Source organism: Uloborus diversus, chromosome 1, assembly GCF_026930045.1.
Source record: "Uloborus diversus isolate 005 chromosome 1, Udiv.v.3.1, whole genome shotgun sequence".
NCBI lineage: Eukaryota > Metazoa > Arthropoda > Arachnida > Araneae > Uloboridae > Uloborus > Uloborus diversus.
Genome location: NC_072731.1, coordinates 226,541,222 through 226,564,688, shown reverse-complemented (window position 1 = coordinate 226,564,688; position 23,467 = coordinate 226,541,222). Strand labels below are relative to the sequence as shown.

The window sequence follows — 23,467 nt, the reverse complement described above, 5'->3', positions numbered from 1 at the left end:
AGAAAGTCTCAAAAGCAGTACTGCAAACATGGCCACAATTAAGACAGAATTGCAAGTAAGTATCAAGAATTTCACTCGCCTGCAATTCTTGCAAAGCTACGTTGTTCATGGACTTACTCGCTCCTATCGGGAGCTGAATCACTCTGGAAGGGCCGAAATCGGACTGAAGTCGATGCGCCTTATAAATACGCTCAGTTAATCTTTAAACTGGGAGCTAAAAATATTTTTCACTACAGTGAAAAGTCTGCATTCGTGCAATTTGTAGCAGTTCAGGAAACTTTTTGACTATATGATACTTGATTTTTCCAGGAAGTGGATAAAACCATTGAAATCTCGAAACGTAACACGAAGATACTCAGTAAACGAGACCTTTAATAACCTTGGGCAACTACGCGTCCGTTCAAAAAAAATTACTTATTTTGTAGAAGAATTGATGTAGCTGTTTCCCGCGCAAATTTGCTTGAGTACATTTAGCGCTTATTTTAATTAAATGATGAAATTCTCGGCAGGATTTCATACAAATTACTTTCACAATCAACATTGCTATTAGAACTATAACTAGCAACTTTACTTTTTTGCAACTAGTCAGAAGCAAAAAAAAACCGTTTCTTCCAGTGTATTTGTGCTGGGAAAATTGAGTCAATAATTAATATGCAAAAGTTCGCACGATGAAAAGTTTAGAGTTACTAGTTTGAAAATTCTTAACCAGTTCCACCCATCAACTTTCCGTTGAAAATTGAAAAAATAAAAATTCTCCTGTAGAAAATATTCTTTTTTAGACTAGTCAAAAGATCTGGAAAACAATTACATTATATATCGGTATTAGTATAGTCACTTCCAAAAACGGAAAGTTTCAACTCCCTGCGAATACATGCGGGGCAAGTTTTTTGAAAATTGGATTGTCCCGTTCTTCCGATTGTCCCGTCAATAACTAATGTGATCATTTATTCTTTTTAAAATAGTTGAAAACTAATAAATAAAAATAATAAATTCATGTTTCTTTATAGTTTGTATAGATTAATCGAACGCAGTGGATGTATTTAAACGCAGTAGAACTCCTTTTTTGGGAGGGTGTGGGGGGGGGGGGGATTTTTAAAATGAAGCATAAGTTTGTTTTCTCTTATAAGTGATTATAAACATTCCTCACAACAGGTAAAACATTTCATAAAAAAAATCGGGAGCACTTGAAAGTAAAGAATTTGTATGGTCTTGTACTTTTTTTAAAAGCAGTTTGTTGAAGTACGGTGTTGATTTCAGAGATGAATGAACTTTTTGGCAAGAAAAAATTCTTTGGGTTAATTACTGCAATTTTTTCTCCAGTTCAAAAAGTTTTTCCCGGAGAGCTACGCCTTATTTAAAGATGAATTCTCGCGAGCCAGAGCACATACCAAATTAAAATACATTAATTTTTTTTCTACATAACGATGGAAAACACGGAAAAGGAAAGAAAATTACAAACCGAGAATTGTTGTTTCCATCTGTTATGTCAGAAATCAATTTCTGACTGTTTGGCTTCAAATTTTTGAAAATCACCGAGAGAAACTGACAGAAGGTTTAACAATACTAGAAGAAGCTGATTGGTTGTTATAGAAGGTTCCATAACTTGGTGTCTATAACACTGAATAAACATAGCTGTCAACATTGAATGATGAAAATTAGGGAGACTTATGGCCTTATGGATAAAAGTCGGGACACTTAGGATGAATAAGTTGAACGACAAAAGAAATACATTTGAAGAAGAATGTGATAAATACTGTTACAAATTCTGTAAATGGTAATTATTGTAGTAACGTAACCTGTAAATAGTTTCCCGTAATGAATATACAACCCCTTTTCATTCGGCTAAAGTATACGACCCCCCTATTTCTTTTTTGTTCATTGATAAAATTTGATAACGGTCTACTATTTTCCAGAAGCGTTTGGAATATTTGAGAGATTTCTTTCGATGTTTATAAAGGCGTGCCGCGTGATAAAAAGTTCAGTTTCGATTGAGAATTTGTACTGAGAGCGTATTTGCTCAGTTTACAGCGAGGCATTTCGCTCTGTTGTTTTCGTATTTGGAAGTAAATACGTGTGTAACCGTTAAGTTTACGGTTTTGAGTGATATTTGCTGAATTGCTGATGATTAATTTAGCAGTTGTTAACGATTTCTCCTGTACATAGTGTAAATAAAGCTCCTGTGTTTTTATCAAGAACTGTGTCTTCATTTCAAGAAAGTGGAAGTCGCACTGAATCTGTTACAATACGAATAAATACACATGAATACATTTAACGACAGCAAGAGATCGATTACTTTTTTTTTGAAAGGGGGGGGGGTTAAAAGGAGGCATAAGTTTGTTTTCTCTTATAAGTGATTATAAACGTTCCTGACAGCAGGTAAAACATTTTATTAAAAATAATAATAAATCGGGAGCAGTTTTCCTCATTTTTGAGGCATCAAAGTTCAAAGCAACCTGAGAACAACTCCTTTTACTTTTCTTCTTTTTTTTTTTTTTTCTTTTGAAGTATGTCTATCATAGTTTCATAGTTCAGCAAAACAAACAAAATAATAACGATGAAAAAAACAGGCAGCGTTTTTCAAGCAAAGTTTTTCATCTATTTAAGAAGTTTTTGTTTAGTTCTGAAAGCAGCTTCCTGGAAGATTGAGCTGACTAGAAGCACCGGTTTTCAAACATAAAAATGATCCGTAGTTCATTAGAGATAATTAACCTTAAACCTCTTAACACTTTGTTTTATCGTCTTCCGAATAAAGAAATAAAAAAGCAAGTAAGCATTTTCTGCAAAGAATCAGTAAGAGGTTTTTTATTTTAAAGAATGTAATTGGTAGCACCACATGAAAATGATAATTCTAAAGAAAAAGAAAGAAAGTTTTTTTATTGAAAGGTAAGCTGGCCGGAATTACTACAATAAAAGACATTACTTGCGAAAGAATTTTTATTTATTTATTTATTTATTTATTTATTTATTTATTTTTTGACTTTTAAATATTTTAGACACTTCAGTTTCCATGAATTTTAAGGATACTTACTTGACCAGTTGCTGACTCGAATTACTTATGTCGTCCTTAAGTTAAACTAAAGTGTCTAAAATATTTAAAAGTCAAAAAAAAAAATTTTTTTTTACTTAACCAGTTAGGAACTGGCTAAGTAATGTATCCTTAAAATTACACAATGGAATTTTAAGGATACTTACGGTAAGGATACGGAATCCGGTTTTTGAAATATGATTCCAAATTTTTTCATAACTTTCAGTTTCACCTGAGGTTATATAAATTTTCTCCCGTGGCTTCCAAGCAGTTGCGCAGGGAAGGTGGTGGGGGTGGGGAAGGGAGTAAAAACATCCCCAGAGCCATGGTTTTAACATTAATACCCTACCTAACTAAACTAATACAGTAGTTTATGCATATGAAAAGGATGTTTTTATCAAAAAATGCCCCTCAGAAGGTACTTTTGATCAAACAATTCCCTCCAGAAGGTATTTTTGATCAAAAAACCATCTCAGAAGGTATTTCTGGCTGCGCTAGTGCTTCTAGAATTTAACCGTATCTTTGTTAAATAAGGAATAACAACGATTACTTGCAAAAATTTGCAGATTACTACATACATGCGTTTCGGGGCTACAAGGGACTTATTCATATGAAGATATCCGACCAAAGCTTTGTCGCTTTTGTCGAATGTTTTTTCATCCATAAACTCATTTACTTTGCATTGAAAAAAGAGTTCCTCGTAACTTCGAAACACGTGTATGCAGTGATCTGCATTTTTGTACAACTAAATGTTGTTATTTCTTATTTTACTTTTGAAGCACAAAGGTACTTTCAGTAAATTACCGCCCATTAACAGGGCTAAAGCAGAAATACGTGAAATACACCGCCAGCTCAGTCATTTCCAGCCGAGGACTGCAGTGTCGTGCTTCCATCTCCAGCTCGGTCACTTTCCTATGCCGGGCTGATGAGTGCTAATAAGCACGAAACTGCTGTCCTCGGCTGGAAATGACTGAGCTGGCGGTGTATTTCACGTATTCCTGCTTTAGCCCTGGCTAATGGGCGGTAATTTACTGAATATACCTTGCCTCGCGTTCAATCTTCGAGTTGAACCGAACCATTGCTTCGGTAACTCGTCTGGGCTGCTAATTCTATATTAGCTACCAGTTTGTTTCGCACTCTTGGCTTCCTTTAGAGGTTTTCCATCTCCAGCTCGGTCACTTTCCTATGCCGGGCTGTTGAGTGCTAATAAGCACGAAACTGCAGTCCTCGGCTGGAAATGACTGAGATGGCGGTGTATTTCACGCACAAAGGTACTTATTCATCTGTATCCTTGCGATTTGTGTATCGTTCTAAGGAATAAGGGACAAATATGTCCCCTAAGTTTAAAACTTAGTATATAAATTATCGAACACAAAAAATTTATAAGTTATATTTTTTACATGTGATTGAGCTGTCAGAACCTTAATATTAGTAAAATATGCATCGTCACCCAAGAATAAGACTATCAAAGAAATAGCAATAAGATATCCTAATGTCGTTCTGGGGCGACGATATGCATATAAGTTATTATTTGAAAAACATACTTTTTTTTTTTGAAATTCTCGCAACTAAAAATGCATTCTACATTCACACCGTCATGCTTCTTACTTTTATTCAAGATTGCTTCTTAATTGCAGAAGAAATATAGCTTGGGTCATTAATTATCCAAAAACTTTAACTGGATAGTAAATGAATCAAATTTCGGAAAATATTTGCTGGTTTGCAATGTCTATCTAAAGGATAAGATAACAAACATATATATGTCTCATCCGTATGCACAAAGCTACCAAACCAATTTGGACAAAACTTGGCATGCATGATGTTTACGCCGCCAGTTTTATAATTTTATGCGTAAAACATTTTCCATTCGCAACGACAAAGCTTATGGTCCTTAAAGGATTATAGCTTTGACAAATGATAAAGGATGAAATTCGTATAAAAAATAGTAATTATGTCAATATTGTTTATTAATGTCTCAAAAATACACCTGATCCCAAAGCAAATGAGCTAAGAAAAAAAGAAAGTTTTTTTAATTATATTTTTAATGCTGTCTTAGTAACGCGCTATCTATACTTCGTTCTCCTACCCCATTCCACCCTGCAGATGCATTTTACGAGACACTTTACGATGCAGAGCATCCCAGAAGGATAGCTGTTCTCTTTTAGGACCACTAAAATTGGCTGACAAACGTTTGTGCGTTAAAAAGGAGAAAATCAGGACAGCTCCCATTAGGCAGTTTGATGGAGGCTTGACCAATGTGCCGACGATGGGTGTTTGTCTGACTTCTCCGCCTTCCAATGAACTTTTCCAGGAAATGGCCATTTCGAACAATACTTTTTTACAGCCATCTCTGCTTTGGGTGTTTTCTCCATTTAAAATATTTCTTAGCAATTTCATTAGGAAATTTCGTGATCAGAGCCCTGATTACATGTAAATACTTATGCGCCTATGTAATGCAATTGCTTATTTTTGCTTTTTTTGACCATATAGATGCATAAAAAGGGTAATGTTTATAAATAAAAGTACATTAGTGAGTTTTTCTTTTAGACTTTTTTTTTTCTTTTGAACTTGTACAAAGATTAAGAACAAATATTCCGTTATTCATAAAAACTAAAAACTGAGGGATCACGGAAAGCCATTTTGTGGAATTGTTTACTGCCTACTTTGCTACCCAAGAGTACCCTACTTTGTAAGAAAAGAAAAAAAAATTTTTTTTTCAAGATCAACAAAGAAAATCAGAGTACTCACCCGAGACAAATTTAGTGTATGTGAATAACTGCGGACAACCAGTCTCATTGCTCTTACGTGAACAACCCCATTCACAGATTATCTGTTTCACAGTTCAGGAAATAATAACTTTTTCGTTTCACATTCATTTTATCCCAGCACAAAAATTTATTATCTTTCAAAATTACTGCAGTAAGTAAAATGCTAAACGCAAAGTTCTCCAAAAATACTGAAAATTGCTAGAAGTAGCAAACATATCGATTTGTACATGAAACACACCGCCAGCTCAGTCAATTCCAGCCGAAGACTGCAGTTTCGTGTTTATTAGCACTCATCAGCCCGGCGAGCTGGAGATGGAAAACCTCTTAAGGAAGCCAAGAGTCCCAAACAAACTGGTAGCTAATATATAATTCTCAAACCAGACGAGTGACCGAAGCAATGATTCGGTACAACTCGAAGATTGAAGGCAAGGCATGGTTATTTCAGTCCTATGCTGGACTAATGAGTGCTAATGAGCACGAAACTGCAGCCCTCGGCAGCCAATTGACTGAGCTGCCTGTGTGTTTCATGTATTTCTGCCTTAGCCCCGGCTATAAGGCGGTAATTTACTGAAATATCCATTTGTATTGTTTCATTATGTGCATATTTGCTGCATTTGCACTTGATCATTCAGAAAAGAAAACACTTATTTTGTTGTCGGTGAATATAAGTAGTCGCTGTCGTCTCGCTGTTGCATTATAAGACAATCTTTTAAATGACGATCTGAACTAGAAACTAGGGCTTATTTTAGAGGTAGCCAGAAAAATCATGCAAGGGCTTATTTTTTAACTTGGTCTTATTTTCGGGGATAAAAGGCACGTATACAATATATTTTTTTTTTGTTTATCTGAATAAGCAAGACCTTAGAGAGTACTTTCACCGGCTTTTAACGCATTATGGCAGCAATCCCATTAAAGCGGCATCGTGTTTTTTACGACGCAATAAAATATTGACCCATTTATGGACAAGGTCAAAAGTTTTCGCGTTCACTTGAAATACCATGTCAATAGATGTCAGACTAGAGAAGCTCGCTTTCAGCTAAATGAAACCTAATATTCCAATAGATTTTGAGGTCCTTTCAGTTAATCAAACAAGGGATGGTTCACTATGAGCACACTATGTCCATGTGTTCCCAGCATTCCTTGACCTGACCCAGATCAGTTCGCCAAGAGTAAATACGGGAACGTTCGATTTCATTGAAAATGACTTGCGTTTTATTTCAATGGGTTAAGAGAAAATACCAGTGCTGATTTGGAAGGTACAACTTCTGTTTTTTTTTTTTTTTGAAAAATAGCTTAAATCCTATTTTTTTTTTTTTTTTTTAAATTCAATATTTAAAATGCATATTTTTTATATTAGTGTTTTTTTTTTAAATAATAACGTTGTGTAATTGTCCAGAAGTATTTGATAGTCACAAATGTCTATTATTATAATTTGATTCTCATTATTTATTTTCCATTACTCATTATAAGTTTATCAAATTCGCAGTTGATTATACATCTCGCCCTGCCATACGAGATGCATTTTCGGAAAATAAAAATTCTTAGTTCCTATTTTCTACATTTAAACTAAGTTACCCATCATATTCCTTCGAAAGTTCAAGGGTTATACCTTCTTATTTTGAAATTTGGGTATATTATACTTTCTGTTTTGCTACAGTTACGATTACAGTACTGTAAAATACAATTGCTAATCTTAAAAGAAAAACATAGTGTTTAAGGTTTCTTAAAAATAAACGAAGATAATTGGTGATTGATGGGTTATTTTCACTGGTCGAAAATGTGCAGTTTCAGCTTAGGGATCAGATCCGTCACTTACTTTTTCCTGCAGAAGTGGAGGAGAGGGGGATAATGTACTTATTAGGGTCTACCAGTGGAATGAACAGCTCGAAACATATTTTAAACAAAATTCAAAATTTTTGTCACAGATGAATTGGTGCAGCAGGAACTTCCTTCAAATTCATTTTCCAGAACGAACACAGTGAAAAATTATATGTTTGTCCATTGGTTGGGGGGATACTATTTTGTTTTTTATACTCATCGCTATATTAGTTTTATGAATTCGGATCGAGCTCGATTTTTGAACGCGTCAAAGCGGAGTGTTTGAGTTCTGTCAGTTAAAAAAACAACAGATGAAAGTAGCTATTGTTTTTCATAATTTTACTGACCCAGGTATAGCCCGGTCTTCTTGCTTGATTTTCCTACGCTATTTACGTTCTTTTGACGGTTTGTACCTAGAAAGCGGTAGGCCCATGTAGATAGAATTTATCCATTTCATTATCTAAAGGATATGCTGCGTCAATAAGAAGGGGAAATTAGGGACTACTTGATCCCTGGTGATACATGATCCCACAGCGAAAAATGTACCAAAATCTTAAAGTATAGCTTTGAAATCTGAAAACAATGTTAAAGTAATAGCTGTACATAAAAACTGGCAACACTTGGTCTTTCAAAAAAAAAAAAAAAAATATCTGCGCATGTCTTTAAGTAGAAACATAAAGGACTCCGAATTTCTTCGCCAAAAACTGGATACATAAATTAAAACTTTAAAGTGAAAATAAAAACAAATCATATTAACAATAATTATTTCACAGTAAAAACCATGGCTGAGTCGGAGTCAATCTCATTTTGGGACAAAAGAGTCAGGTTCGAGAGCCGAAAGTTTTTAGTTCAAAGACTCGTAGCTGGAATCGGACATTTTCCCTTAAAGTCCGCAACTCTGCCAATGTTTGCGGTGTCGGAGTCGGATTTAATTTGGGATGTCGGAGTCTGAGTCGAATATCCAAGAGTCAGAGTCAGTCATTTTTCCTCCGTGTATAAACTTTCGCCAAAGCTACGAAGTCAGTGTCGAAGTCGAGGAGTCGGAATCCGACCAATTGTCGGACGCAGGATTCAGAGTCGGAGTCAGGTGCCCAAAATTCTCGAAGTCGGAGTCGGGAGTTTGTCGTCAAGAGCTATTTCCAACAAAATTTGTTTGAAGTAAATCCGCCTTCAAATGCGGAATCTACATTGACTTTCAGTTTCCTCGTAGGCGCTAATATTAAGGGATTTGAACTGTTCAAAATTGAACGGAAAATTGTTAAAATCAAAAAGATATTTCCTATGCATGTTTTTCATCAAAAGCTTTTTCCTACAAAGTTTGTTTGAAGCAAATTCGCCTCTAAGTTCGGAATTGCCTTGAATTTCCCCGTAGGCGCTAATGTTATTTTTTTTAATCTTTTTTTTAAAACTGTTCAAAATTGAACGAAAAATAGTTCAAATCAAAAAGTGAAATGTAAGAAAGAGGTGTCTTAGCCGAGATCTTTCGAAAAAAAAAAGAAAAAAAATGTTCGAATCGGACTATTCTCTCAAAAGTTATTAGGAGGGGAGGGGAAGGGGAAAGACAGACAGACCGACAGACCGACATACATTTTTCCCCATCTCAATACCCTACTTTCCGATTTTTAATTTTTTGATATTTATTTAATTATTATTTTTTTTTTATTTTTGACGTTATTTTGTTTTTCACGATGTTTTCAAAATGCATTGAGCCTTCTTTCATGCTTTTTTCTTCTTTCTCTAACTTTTACTGGGAAAGTAGGCTAAAAATGACGATATACAGCGACATTTATCATTGTGGATCTTCAACTACATAAATTAGGCTACAAGAACCATAAAGACCTTTTTTCATAATCTACAGTGAACCATGTAAAAGCAAAACTTGCTGTAAAATAAGATCAAGGGTTTTTGCATCAATCATCTGTAATAAAAATTTTGCTATACTGATTATTAAAGACCGCTTGTTTACAACGTTTCATCATCAGTTAGGTTTTCTGATGACGATGAAGTCACGATCTAGTGATATTTTACTATGCTGCATCAAAAAATGGGGGATGGCATTATTGGTCTATTTGACCTCTTTTGTAGGGTGGATCAAAAATACATGTAAAAAAAAAGTTTCTCCTAGATACCAGGACACCCCTCAATATTTTTACACTTGTGGATAGCAATATACTGGAAGAATTTTAGCTTCCTATTTCAACTGAAAGAGGGTGCTCAACCCCCTCCCCCAAACTTTCAACGTATGGGGAGGAAGGTTAAAAAAATACATTGAACTGAAAAAAAAAAAAACAGTGCTACACATTATAATATACACTAATAATATGCATATACATTGCAATAAAATAATCATTTACAAAAAAACAGCTGGAAAAATTAAATTTTTCTAAATTTTTAGCATTTTCTATGCTACGGCTAATGTTAAATTGAGGGGTGATTGAGCACAGTCTTAAAATTTGAGTAATAAGTTAAAAATTGTACAGCATAACACTATTAGTAAGTGTAAAAAAAATAGGGGATGTCCTGGGCTCTAGCTGAAAAAAAGTTTTTTTGAACCACCCTACTCTTTTGGCAAACCCTCCTAATATATATATTGATGCCATGGACATTTCACGGCACCCCTCGTCTCTTTCTACGACACCCCAGAGTGCCGCGGCACCCGGTTTGAGAACCCTTGGTATAAACAGTCTTTAATAATTAAGACATATTTTTAGTAAACTGCCATCGATTGTTAATAATAGAAGAAGTATGTTTGTAAAAATCTCATACATGATCCCAGGGATCAAGTATCCCTATGACAAATAAACACAATAAAAACAATATAACTGTTACATGAAATACACCGCCAGCTCAGTCAATTCCAGCCGAGGACTGCAGTTTCGTGATTATTAGCACTGGTCAGCCCGGCATAGGAAGCGAGTGAGCTGGAAAACCTCTTAAGGAAGCCAAGAGTGCCAAACAAACTAGTAGCTAATATGGAGTTAGCGCTGACCAGACGAGTGACCGAAACATTGGTTCGATTCAACTCGAAGAATGAAAGGCAAGGCATAGTATATTCAATAAGTTACCGGCCTTATAGCCAGAGCTAAGGCAGAAATACATGAAATACACCGCCAGCTCAGTCAATTCCAGCCGAGGACTGCAGTTTCGTGCTTATTAGCACTCGTCAGCCCGGCATAGGAAGTGAGTGAGCTGGAGGTGGAAAACCTCTTAAAAGGAAGCCAGAGTGCCAAACAAACTGGTGAACAGAACCATTGCTTCGGTTATTCATCTGGTCAGTGCTAACTCTATATTAGCTACCAGTTTGTTTGGCACTCTTGGCTTCCTTAAGAGGTTTTCCACCTCCAGCTCACTCACTTCCTATGCCGGGCTGACGAGTGCTAATAAGCACGAAACTACAGTCCTCGGCTGGAATTGACTGAGCTGGCGGTGTATTTCATGAATTTCTGCCATAGCTATAGGACGGTAACTTATTGAATATAACTGTTGTTTACTTAGTTGAAATAAATTTTAGACATCCAAAACCAACGTGGTAACATAATTAAATTTATCATAGTGATAGAGCTAAACAATCACTACTGCAGCAAATCTGCTAAATAATTAAAATATCAGTTCGCACTTGTAGCCAAACTCAGGGTTTTTATTTACATATAGCACCTCAAACATATAAAACAAAACTAACTCTACTGATGATTGAGGTAGTGAGAAGCAAAGGGATGCAAGTGGCAAAATTAAAAATTTGTAGATAACCAGTACAAATGGTAGGTGAGTCCCTCCTCTCTCTTGGGGCAAAAGATAGTACTAGAAGCCCTGGTAGGTGTTGCTGTACAGCATGATTCAGAAAAAAATTCAGTGAAAGCCTACCTAGGACGTAATCTTTATACGCGTTTTACTCATAACTTGGAGATGTCCACTTACATCCCTTTGCTTCTCACTGCCTCAATTATGTTCTGATGAACCAAATGGGATTGAACAAGTTGAAACAGATGTCAAATCCTTGTCTGATTGAAATTTTTTTTAATGCTATAGTTAGATTTAAACGGAAAACAACGAGTTGCCCATTATGTAGGTCAAACAGAACGCAAAGTTGGGATTCCAGAGTTTGAAATCAGTTTTTTAAAAGGTAATATGCTTAATCAATCAATTTTTCCTCAAAAATTGACAAAAGTGTAGTAGATGAGATTGAATGTGTTGAGTTGCCATATCCAGTTAGTTTGAGCGGAACTGTAGGAACTACAACAAACGAATTGTTCATCTAACTTTTCAGGTTTTGAAAACGCATGCAAGGCTTTTTTTTCATTCTCATAAAAGGATACTCATACTTACGTTTTTCTTTCCTCCATTTTTAAATTAATTCAATTGATAAAACTCTTAATTTTATTATTGCAAGACAAGAAGCAAATAATTTGGTTTTTGTACTTATGATCGTATTTTTTAAAAATTATTTGTTGTAATTTTAGCTTTATTATGCAAATTTTCAAAAAATATATCAGTTTTATTTATAAAATATATTGTTTCCAACTGTATTGGAGAATAAGTAACTGATCAAAGGCATCATAAGTTCATTGAAGTTGTGTACTTTGTTTTATATAAATTTCCTAGTGGAATTTAAAACAATGTTATTTTTGCGTTGACATTATTATCAAAAAAAAAAATAGTTATTTTTTAGAAACAAGACGTAGAAAACAAAAATCCATATAGCTAAATTGCTGATCTAATGAAAAGTCTATGTATTTTCTAAGTGGGATTAAGTATAACCCCTGAAGGGATCATGTATCATCCCTTGATGTGGGGATACATGATCCCTTTTTAAAATAGAAATAAATTGAAAACTGAATTGGGGATTAAGTATCCCTAGTTTCCCCTACCCGAGCAACGTAGGGTAAAACACTCATAAGTTTACGTACAACACTTCTCTTTGGAAAATATTAGTTAAAACCACGAACGTTTATTGTGATTTTAAATTTAGCATTTTGAACTAACATTTTTATTTTTCTCCGGAAATTATTTCATAAATTATTGGCTAGAAACAGTGAAATTATTCTTAAATTTTCTTTTTATTTATTTATTTATTTATTATTTTTTCAATTTTAGGCAATGTGAAAATTATTTTCTCACAATAATTCTTTCAAGAACTCTTTTTTAGAACCAGAAACGGCTTGAGCTTTAAATAATTAAAATTTGAATTGTTTATAAAGATTAGATAGTAAACCTAATGTTTATACCACGTAATGTTTATATGACTTAATTGCGCGCCTATTAAATAGTCTATAATTTTTAATAACCCAAATGGGTGTTATAGACACTTCCCTACGCTTCGAGGATAGCTCTTTCAAATTCATACAAATTTGATGTTTTTGAAGACAAGTTTTCAAGCAAAGTCTAGTCAAGATTGCAGTGCAGTTTAGCGTCAACGCACTTAGCGTCAATGCATTTATATTGCTGTTTTATATAGAGGAGTGGTAGGGGGCACTGAAAATTCTAATCGAAAACTAGGTCGCGAGTACTAAAAGATTGAGAAACGCTGTCTTAGAGTGGGTGAGTATTGATAGAACCAATAGAGGAAAGACGGTTTTTACAGAGATTTATAAAAGCCTTACTGCATTTTGCATTAGAAAAATATTCCTTCGTAGCCGCGAAGCACGTGTTAACAACTTTTTGAAAAACTGGCATTTATTAGGTTGTTTCATTTATTTTTTAAAATTTTATGTTTGTATGTGTTTTATATTTAACTGTCATGGAGATTTAACTTAATTTCTTTGCTTTCTGCTCTTATTTCCTTTTTGATATTACAGTCGACGCTCGTTATAGCGACCCCAGTGGTCCAAACCAAATCGGTTGCTATAACAAGAGGTCGTTATAACGCATTGCGGGATGTTTAGTCATTTTTTAAAAATTAAGAATGATTTCTCTATGTTATGCTTCGTTTTAAAAGAAAATTTAAAAAACGAACAAAATATTTTTTTAAGAAAATTAATTTTTTTGTTAATTTATTTTTCTATTTTAATAGTTTATAATTCAATACTATCCATAAATTACACATAACTTTAAAATTTTTCGCTTAGTGACAAAATGCATTGAAAGTGACCGAGAGAAATCAGTTGTTTTCAAAAAAATATGATTCTACATGATCTAATATGTTTGTGTGTGGTTTTCATCACTTGTTTAACCATATACCAACAAATAATTCCTTTAAATGGAAATGCTTTACTTTTAGAAACATAAAATGTTTTAATACTAGTTTTCAAATAGTTAACCCTAAGGATATTTAAAATATTAAAATTTAATTTTGGACGTTATATTGGAATGAAAGGTTCAGTTTGGACGCTCTAATGGGGACGTTAAAATAGCATTGCATCTATAGAATAGGGAATGGGACTCTATGCACCGGTCGCTATAACGGAAGGGTCGCAGTAATAGGAGGTCGCTCTAAAGGGCGTTGACTGTATTCTATAGTAAATTTCTGAAAAATACCAGCTTAATGTTTCATGATCTAACTATGATTAAGTTATTTAAAATTTATGAAATCAATGATGTGTTCAGTTCTTTCTATTAAAAACTTGTTAAGCGATCAGGGATTGTCTATTGTTTTATTTACATCATGAAAGTGGCACTCCACTTCTTTTCCATAGCCAGCCTTTAAAATTTAAACAAACGTATGTTTAAATTGCGATCACGCTATCTCTTCGTGAACGATCGAGAGTTAGATCCACACAGATTCCAAAATATTTGAATTTTTCCAATTTATCGGTCGGTCTCATATCTGTGGATGTGGAACTTCAATTGACGAAGATAATGAATTCAAAACCAAAAAGAAAACTCTTTTCCGGCTTTTATTCCAACAGGTTTTATTGACGCTAATGTAGACGATTTTTTTTTATCAAGCATGACGAATGAAATTCACAAAAAATAAATTATTGAGAAAAAATATTTTCCTTTTTCTGTCGGTAAATATAATAGCTTGCTCTTTTTGTACACGAAAATTTGAAATGTTTTCAAAAATTTCTTTGGGATTGCGTATTTTTCGTGCATTGTTATATATAAACTGTGATAATTTTTTAGTATATTTTTGAAATATTATTTAAAGGTAATTATGAATGATTACTCTTTAAATTATATCTGACTTGAGAATTTCTTTGCACCGAAGATATTTAATTGAAATTCATTCAGAAAATATTTTTCATTTGCATTTTGTCAACCTTAAACTCACTTTGTTTCTTTTAGCCTCACGTATGTTTCTAGCATGCTTTCATTAGTATTACAATTGTTCACATTTCCTACAAAATAGGTTTTTTATTTTTCACTGATTGTTTTATGTGTTATGCTAACACATGTATGTAACATGTTAACACATGTTATGTAACTTAAAAAGAGTTTTGATTTTCGGCACAGTAACTTGTGTAATTTAAAAGATACTTCCATTTTGAGCCAAAAGATGTTATTTAAATATTGTTTCTGGAAATCTTCGAAGTTTGACAGCATTATAAAGAAGTTCCGTCTTCTACATGAAGTTCATCCAATGAGCATATTTGTAGTCAGAGAAGATTGCTTTGTGCAACAATTTATACGTCTGCTAAAATAGAATAACTACTGTTTTGAAAAAATAAAAACTGGATTTTTGTCCTTTTGTCACGAAAACTCTCATTGCAATATGAATTGAATCTCCAGAGTGTTCTTTCGCATCTCTTGTACCAAAGGTTTTTATTAACGATGACTGAACAAACCAATCAACCGTATGTTTACGCCAATCAATCTCCTCATGCCAATCAGTTTTTGCGTGTGTATTCGGTTTGTCTCATCATTCTTTCCAACGGTCCTATGGACACACTTCTCACGATTCCGTCCGAATGCTGGCGAAGGTCAGCTGATATCATCTGGAAAGAAAAAAAAAGAGGAAGAACTCTTATTCCCACACACACAGAGAGAGAAAGTACATGATTGATTCTACGCAAACTTCTTCGGCAGAGAAATGATGCAACCACATTTACTGATCTCATTCTTAGGTAAAATAGGCCAGGCGCACAAATAAAAGAAAGTTAAAATGCCTATTAACTCAAATCGCTACCACCATGCATAAAAATAATGAAGCAACGAAGCGAAAAAAAAAGTGCTCCGAAGACGTCTTGGGAGAACAAATAAAAAAGAGTTAAAAGGTTTCGAATCTTGCGCAAAGTCTTTTTTCCATGTTACGGGCCATCTTCTTCATTATCATAAACTGCATCATTACCGGCACCAGTGTTTCGTGAGCATACCTCGTTTACAATGAATTTCTCTTCTTTTGTCTTCCGAGTTTGGCAACGGCGCATTGTTCGTCGATTCCTGCCAATGCTCTTCTTCGTCGGGAATGATTTCATTGTTGCAGTATTTTCCGAATGTGTAAATGAGCTGCGATTTTTATCGACGCCAACAAATCGGCCGAGTTCTGCGCCGTTGACATTTGCATTGTATGCTGATTAATAGGGACCGTTTTTCATTTTTGCGTCAGCGCTTCGGTCAAAGTGTGTCAGATACAATGTTGTCTCCGTGTTCTCTGTTTGTCGAAGTGAATCCCTTTTTATTAACCTCTGACATCACATTCTGATTGTCTGCCGAACTAGAAGAAGAGCAAAAAGTACTGAAAACTCTAGCAATGAACACTGTTGAAGACCTGGTAGGAGGTAAGGGTCCAGGTCGTGGTTTTGGAGAGGGTCTATACTGCCGTAAGCAGGTAAACGGCAGTATCTGCAGAAATAACTTTTGGAGATATTTAAAAAAACGAGTTTGGGGTTCAACACTAACAATAGGGAAATCCTGAAATTAGACTTTTTTTTTTTTAAATTTACAGCGGAAACTAAATAAGCAAGCTTGTACAATAAAGCTAACGTACAATAGATGACAAAATGCAAAAAATATGAAAATTTTGTAGTTACTGCCCTTTACCTGCATACGGCATACAGCAGTATAAAATATAACCGGACAAATTTAGAAGGGAGTGGAGAATGGCAGTCAAGTATATAATTTGCGCACAAAGAGAAGTTTTCATCTCTCTCTCGATAATTTTTCGAAATTTAAGTTAACAAAAGGCAGGTTTATCTTTGTTTGCGTTACGATAAGATTTCGAATTCCACGTAATGGTTTTTACCAATTTGATGTTTTATTACTCTTGTTATTGTCGTGAGGGTGGTATGTAGGTCAATTTTTTTGAATCAAAATAAATACTGCTTGTTGTGTTTTTTTAACAGTCACTAGGGTGTTGGAGCTGAGGCCGGAGCGCTCCGTAGCTGTGTTCTCCTGGAGCCTTCCCTTAATTTTCCCCCTGCTCCTAGGCTCTTTCAATTTTCAAGATTTAAAAAAAATCTATTAAAAGGTGTGAACACTTTTAATTTGGTTAGCCACTTCTTTATTCTTAGTAATCACTTGATTCAGAAAGTGGAAAAAAGAAAATTAAAAATGTGAATGCTACATGAACCATCAAGTCTTGTAAAAAAGACTTTAAAGCCTGTTCATATCTTTACTAATAATAAAGCTGAAAGTCTCTCTGTCCGGAGGATGTCTGGATGTCTGAATCTCTGTGACGCGCATAGCGCCTAGACCGTTCGGCCGATTTTCATGAAATTTGGCACAAAGTTAGTTTGTAGCATGGGGGTGTGCATCTCGAAGCGATTTTTCGAAAATTCGGTGTGGTTCTTTTTCTATTCCAATTTTAAGAACAAAACTATCATAAGATGGACGAGTAAATTATCAAGTTATCATAACGTGGAATCGTAACATGGGCATGCCAATTGGCGAGAAATGCATCATACATTATTTGTAAATATACAGGCGAACCAAAAGACCTCTAAAGTTTCTACTACGGGCAAAGCCGTGCGGGTGCCACTAGTAAATTCTAAAATTATTTATGCAGTAATAATTTTATAAAGCAAAATATATTTAGCAGAATATTTCATCAAATGAAAAAGACTAAACACAAAACAAAACATGTTTGCTTAAATGCAATACGTTATTAATTTTTTAATGTTCTTTTTTATAGTAAAAATTGCAAATTAAAATATGGAATTCAAAAGGTGCATAAATGTATAGTAAAATTGTCGCAGCTGGAGCATATCAGGAGCAAGAGCGGGAACGAAGCGGTGGCTTATTATCTGGGAGAGGCGCACTTGAAAGAAAAATCCCGTTACAACGAATATCAATACAACGAAATATCCGTTTCAACGAACATTTTTAGTCCCGATTCAATTTCCAGTACATTACTCGAAATTATTTACAACGAGCAAAATTTGGGGCTCCTTGAAGTTCGTTGTAGTGGAATTTCACTACTATTTTTACAAACTGAGATTTAATTATGGTGATTTTCTCATCTTTTTACACCCACGGTTACATAAAAACCTTGGTCATTAATTTTGAACTTAATCGATAATTTCAGTAATTTACATCAGATTAGATGTTTTTATCGGCCAATGATACAATATAATTTGGAAAATTTCATAATTTAAACGAAAAGTAAATTGCTAACTTTGGTCCGATTGAAAGTGTTGTGAAGAAAAGAGTATTCTTAGCGACCTTCAAAAACCTTCCTTTTCGTAGAAAAGTTATTGCTTTCTATATTGACACGAAATATATAAATATATTTTTTCGAATTCACCTTTTAATCAAACACAGCTCCATTAAAAAGACACAGAGAAAATGAAAATGAAAAACTGCGCCTATTTGTTGTATAATATAACGATTGAAATACAAAACTAGTGGGATTGCTTTCAAAATGCCCCTTAAGAGCAGTTACAGTGAATTATCGCCCATCCTCCACGAGAATTGCTCGAATTGTGTGAGAACAATGTCGGAAAGATTCTTACGATTATTGCTTGTCATTTCTCACCGCCAGGGTCACTTTCGCCCCCAACGCATTCTTCACTCGACCATTCATCACGGACAATGACGTAATCACAGTCGCCTCACAAAGTCAAATCGTGAGTGGCTAATGCTATCCAGCACTCCATTACGACGTCCTTACATGTGTTGCCGAATGTTTTCATTGTTTCTTCTGCGGCCTCAGCAATGATCTTACGCTACAGGTGGCGGGAATGTTTCTGAGGCTGCGGTTTTGATGCAGGTCCAAACGGTAAATGATATTCGAATTCGAACGTAAAACAAAAAGCGTATAAGGAGGAGGTATCCATCCTGTTTCCGAAAAAGAATTTTTAATTTTTAGGTCCTAATATGATTGAAGTTTATGCCAAGTTTTATGCAAATCCGTCAAGTTGTGTACTTTTGTATAATTAATATGAAAGAACTTTTAGAGGTGATAGTATACATGAAGCTTTCATCAGAGAATACGTGGTCTGAATCTGTGCTCGAGAGCACCGAAAGTAATGTTGTTACTGGATGTAAAACGCTCAAATTACGATTAATTTACAAAAACACATTTTAATGACCCTTGATCCCCCCCCCCAAAAAAAAAATACCAAGCAGTAATCAGCAATGGCTGTGCACGCGATGCACTGACGAAAGAAGGATTATAAAACTTTCTGAAAAACATCAGACACGACACGCACTTCTGAAAATCTGAAAACGAAGCTTTCTTCCCTTTTCATTGTGAGTCTGATACATAAGAGCCATTAGCTGTCCTTATAAAAAGAAATCGAGGCATGGAAGATCTGGTGAGCATGGTGACTGAAGTATAAAGCCATATACTATCTCAATTCATCGGGAAAGTTATGTCTAAATAGTTACGAAAAACCATTCTCCGTCAATCGTTGAACTTCTGAAGCATTTCGATTTGCAGTTCCGCTCTTAAGATGCCTTTTCTTTAGTAGTAAAGGGCAACATCTTCCTATACGTTTTTACTGCGATTGACAATTGCACGGGTACTCGAATCATCGGTTTTTATGTGTTTCTCGAGTCGAAATTTTGTGTACCTGTTTATACTCCTCATACATTATATATTTTCATGATATTAGTGCCGTTCATCTCCCAATAGCTCGCAATAGGAATGGAGAATTTTTGCAAGGACCAAGTTTCCAAATGCGACACCTGTCAATGTGGCTTAGACAAGAGTACACAATTTTTAAGGTGAATGGCGTACGGCCCAGCCCAAAATGAGATAAAAAATCCTAGAAAATCACCCCTCCCTTAAAAATTTCAATGGCCCAGTGTACGACATCAGTCCCCCTCGTGGGCACCCCTGGGTACCTACACCGGGTTGATCCACCTCCATCGCTACGTCACTGGTTCTAGAACTAAATATTTCTTTTAATTTTAAAACGTGTTCACATGCTTTTAGTTAAATAGAACCCAGCAGGTGCCAAATCTGAAAATTGGGAAACAAGTGGTGAAAATGGTTGAATAGAAGAAATTCCCCTTTATTTTGTGTCAAGAGATAGTACTGTTAGTAACTCTGATAGGAACATAGGTACTCTTCTATCAGGTACTGCTGCACAGCATGATTTAGAAAAAGTTTTCAATGAAAGCCTACTTAGAGCTCGATTTTGGCACAGAAGTTCACTTTTCTCCCTTTGCTTCTCACTGCCTCCATTAACGAAGTGTGCTCTTTTGTTTTATTAATTGCTATTAAACTGCAACATAGGTAATTTAAACAGAACTCTTGCAGTGAAATAGGAAGCAATTTTTATTTTATAAACAGCATTATATACATATTTTTTGTCCGTCTTTTCTGTCAACAGAAAATAGTAGCGTATCAAATACGTGCACTCTTGCACAAACCAAAACCATAATTTAAAACAAGTTGATTGCAGTGAAGAGCAATAATCATTTTCATATTTCTATAAACGACTCATTCCTGTTTATCAGTGGTTATAATCCGTCCTTTAATTAAACGTTATTTCGTCCGATGAATCAAAGGTCAGGAGGAAAGCAAATTAGTTTCGGATAATTGTTGTTGATAGCGAAACGGGAGAGATCTTTCCAAATTGGGTCATATCTCATCCACTAATGCAAGATCTTCCACGAGAATAAGTAGTCGCATTGTCATTTCGACATTCATAAAATCTGTCAATGATAGCTTTCGAGTTATGTTTGCGAAAACGAAAGGTAAATGTTGTGTTCTACATATTCTTCCGAAATTTAACTCTATCATTAATTCATATTACAGATGTCTGTTCCAGAATTTTGATGGTAACGTTGGCAGTAGGAGTGTTCCCTTGTCATGCGTGGGAAAAAATTTATCCCTTTTTCCTACTTAATAAACAGGAAGAAGCAGTTAGCGTCACAGTATTTACGACATTATTCTTCTGTGTTTTTTAATACCCCTATCCCTCTTCTATCAGTTCTTTTTACTTAAACATGTTGCAACTGCGCCGTTTCTTCTACTACGATAGCCAATAAAAACATGCGACGCTAACGAACGTGCAATCCCCTTATTTAAGTATCTGAATATTTTATGCATTCTATTTGTAGAGGGCGAAGGAAATCCAGTTAGATTTCGACAAAAGGAAATAGAAGAAATAAATAATAAGTATACTGTGAGAATTTTTGAATTTGATGATGTTAAATTGATGTCTTGAATCGAGAAAAGCAGTGAAAACTTGAGTTATTTTCAGCCTTGAAATTAATTTTTTAATTTTAACTGCTGTTTTTCATATTTGTTTTTGGCATCTTTCCTTTCAAAGCTTTCCCACTCACAAGACAAAGCAAGTTTACTAAAAGCTTACAGCAATCAAAAGAAATAGAATTGGGGTGAAATGATTTTTTTACAGCATGCAGCAGTGAATGAGTACAGTGTATAGTCTGACCACCCATGATATGGAAAGGCTAACATCCGTTTACAGGCGGAAATGAACACATCTATTAGTTTTCAGGGATGCCAGCATCTTCAGATGTGTTTTAGCCTGTGAATTAAGCAGTCATTGAGTCACATTGATTTGAACGAAACACGACCATCAAACTTTTATTTTTTTCCTCCTTAAGATGGACTCGTCTTAACTGGACGTTTGCCAATTCCATATCAGCTGTGAGAAGATAGTATGAGCTTAATTTTAGATTTTTGCTCATTTCTTACTTCAAGTATTCAATTAAATTAGTTTTTAAACACTATTTTTTACGCATATCATTGTAACGGACATGCACAGCCCCGGAAAGAAAATGAAACACGTTTTTTGTTTTGATTGTTATTTCAAAGCAGATTTTATAGGCATCTTTTAAATTTGAAAGAAAAAGAAGCCCATTATAAAGCATAATGAGAAATTTCGCCAAAAATGGCAAACTCCCATCACCTTCCACCGTACGAAATCCAATGAAATCGTGTTTTTGTCTGCGTGTGGGACGATATGTATCTAATAATGGAAAACACGAGCTTGATCAGCCGTCGGAATTCAATTTTCTTTACGTCACCCTTTGATTTAATCCGCGGAGAATGGACAGTTAAACCAATCCTTCCGTTCCTCGCCTTTATCTCCAGAACAAAATGAGAGGGTAATGGAGCGAAAAAAGCGAGTTCTATTGAGCTTTAAACAATGCCGGGGAAGTTGTTCCACATTTAAATATCCGCAGAGGAGTAAGATTCCAATCGAAGTTTCCGCACAAAGAACAGTTTCTCTTTTTCTTTCTTACGACGGCGGGAAATCCTATTACGGGAAGAGAGGGATTTCAATTGGAAAAATAATCTTATGCTTTTCTATCGCTCTGGAACGCTGCATACAGAAAAGCACTTATTGGCAGATAAATCTCTCACGTTCTGATGATGCTCTCGGAAGTTTGCATCTCATCTGCAATTAGAATTTAAAATGTTACAATCTAAGCACGTGCAGAAACGTGATCTAGGATGCTAATTGTGCTGCGCAGTTGGAATATTATTAATGTTTATCTTTTTTTTTTTCAAGCATTTAGTAGGATTCGTTTGCAAAGAAAAAAGCTTTGGAATATGACATTTTGAATGAAAACTACACAGACATTTGGTGGGACTATGCAAAGTTTCTTCAGTTCACGGTACAAATGGAGGAACGTCAAATTAAAATGTCTAAGGGAAAAAAAGCTATTTTATTACACAGTAACAACTTTTTCTACCATTTAAGGGAGAAAAAGTTTCCTGGAATTAGATAAACAGTTATATACTAAATCAAATTCAAACGAAGAGACGTAACAGCCCATAGGGGCCAAGGCCTACCGTGCCCATCTCAGTTTTCCTGACCGAGGGCTCTGGGATGCAAGGTGGTTCCGGTTAGGTGGTCACCGAAATCGTAACCCCCAGAGTTTAGTTCCCAAGCACGCTTGGTACTTTTTAATCGACCCACTGAATGGATGAACGGCCGAGTCGACCATGCCCAACCCGGGAATAGAATCCGGGCCTGTGCCGCGGAAGCCCTACCACAGAGCTGCTGGGCTTCGCGCACACTCACATTCTCTTACAAAGAAAAAAAGACAACTTAGAATGTTGTTTGCTTACACGGGGATTTCCTGGGAACTTTTTCCAATTGCGGAAAGATATAGAGTTAGGTGCCAAAAATTGATTGCACTGAAAACAATATGATAGAAATAATATTTTCACAACGTTTATATTATGTGAAATGAGGTGAACTTATAAGTTTTCGTTAATAGATTTAATTACAACTATAAAAATGAGGCAGATTAATTTTCACTAGCTGTTCTTGGGCCACATGAAAATTGCTCGTGGATCACAGGTTGAGCATTATTGGGATAGATTGGTGTGGGTTGAGCTAGGACAAGGGCACCGTAACCTCTCCTGAAATAAGTCGACCGACGCATTGTTTAGCCAAAAAATGTTTACGTCCGCGATTCCATACGTTACACCAGTCCTTAATACCTTACACCAGTTTCACTAATATTATCCCCTCCCGAAATATATTTCCACGTATGACTATGTAATGGGTATTGCACCACCTGTGAAGATTTATTAATTCCATGCGTAAAA

At 35.1% G+C, this 23,467-nt stretch overlaps 1 protein-coding gene across 2 annotated transcripts in view; it reads left to right on the top strand.

The window, feature by feature from the left end:
- LOC129234190 (uncharacterized) overlaps positions 1–23,467 on the top strand; it is an 87,483-nt gene that overhangs the window by 18,838 nt on the left and 45,178 nt on the right. Inside the window, exon 1 of one of the 2 annotated variants that reach the window (XM_054868106.1) lies at positions 16,152–16,265. The exons of the other annotated variant lie outside the window; for it this stretch is intronic. Coding sequence (XP_054724081.1) covers positions 16,238–16,265 — 28 coding nt within the window. The 5' untranslated portion in view covers positions 16,152–16,237. Of the gene's footprint in view, positions 1–16,151; positions 16,266–23,467 lie in introns of those variants that run through there. 2 annotated transcript variants of the gene reach the window in all.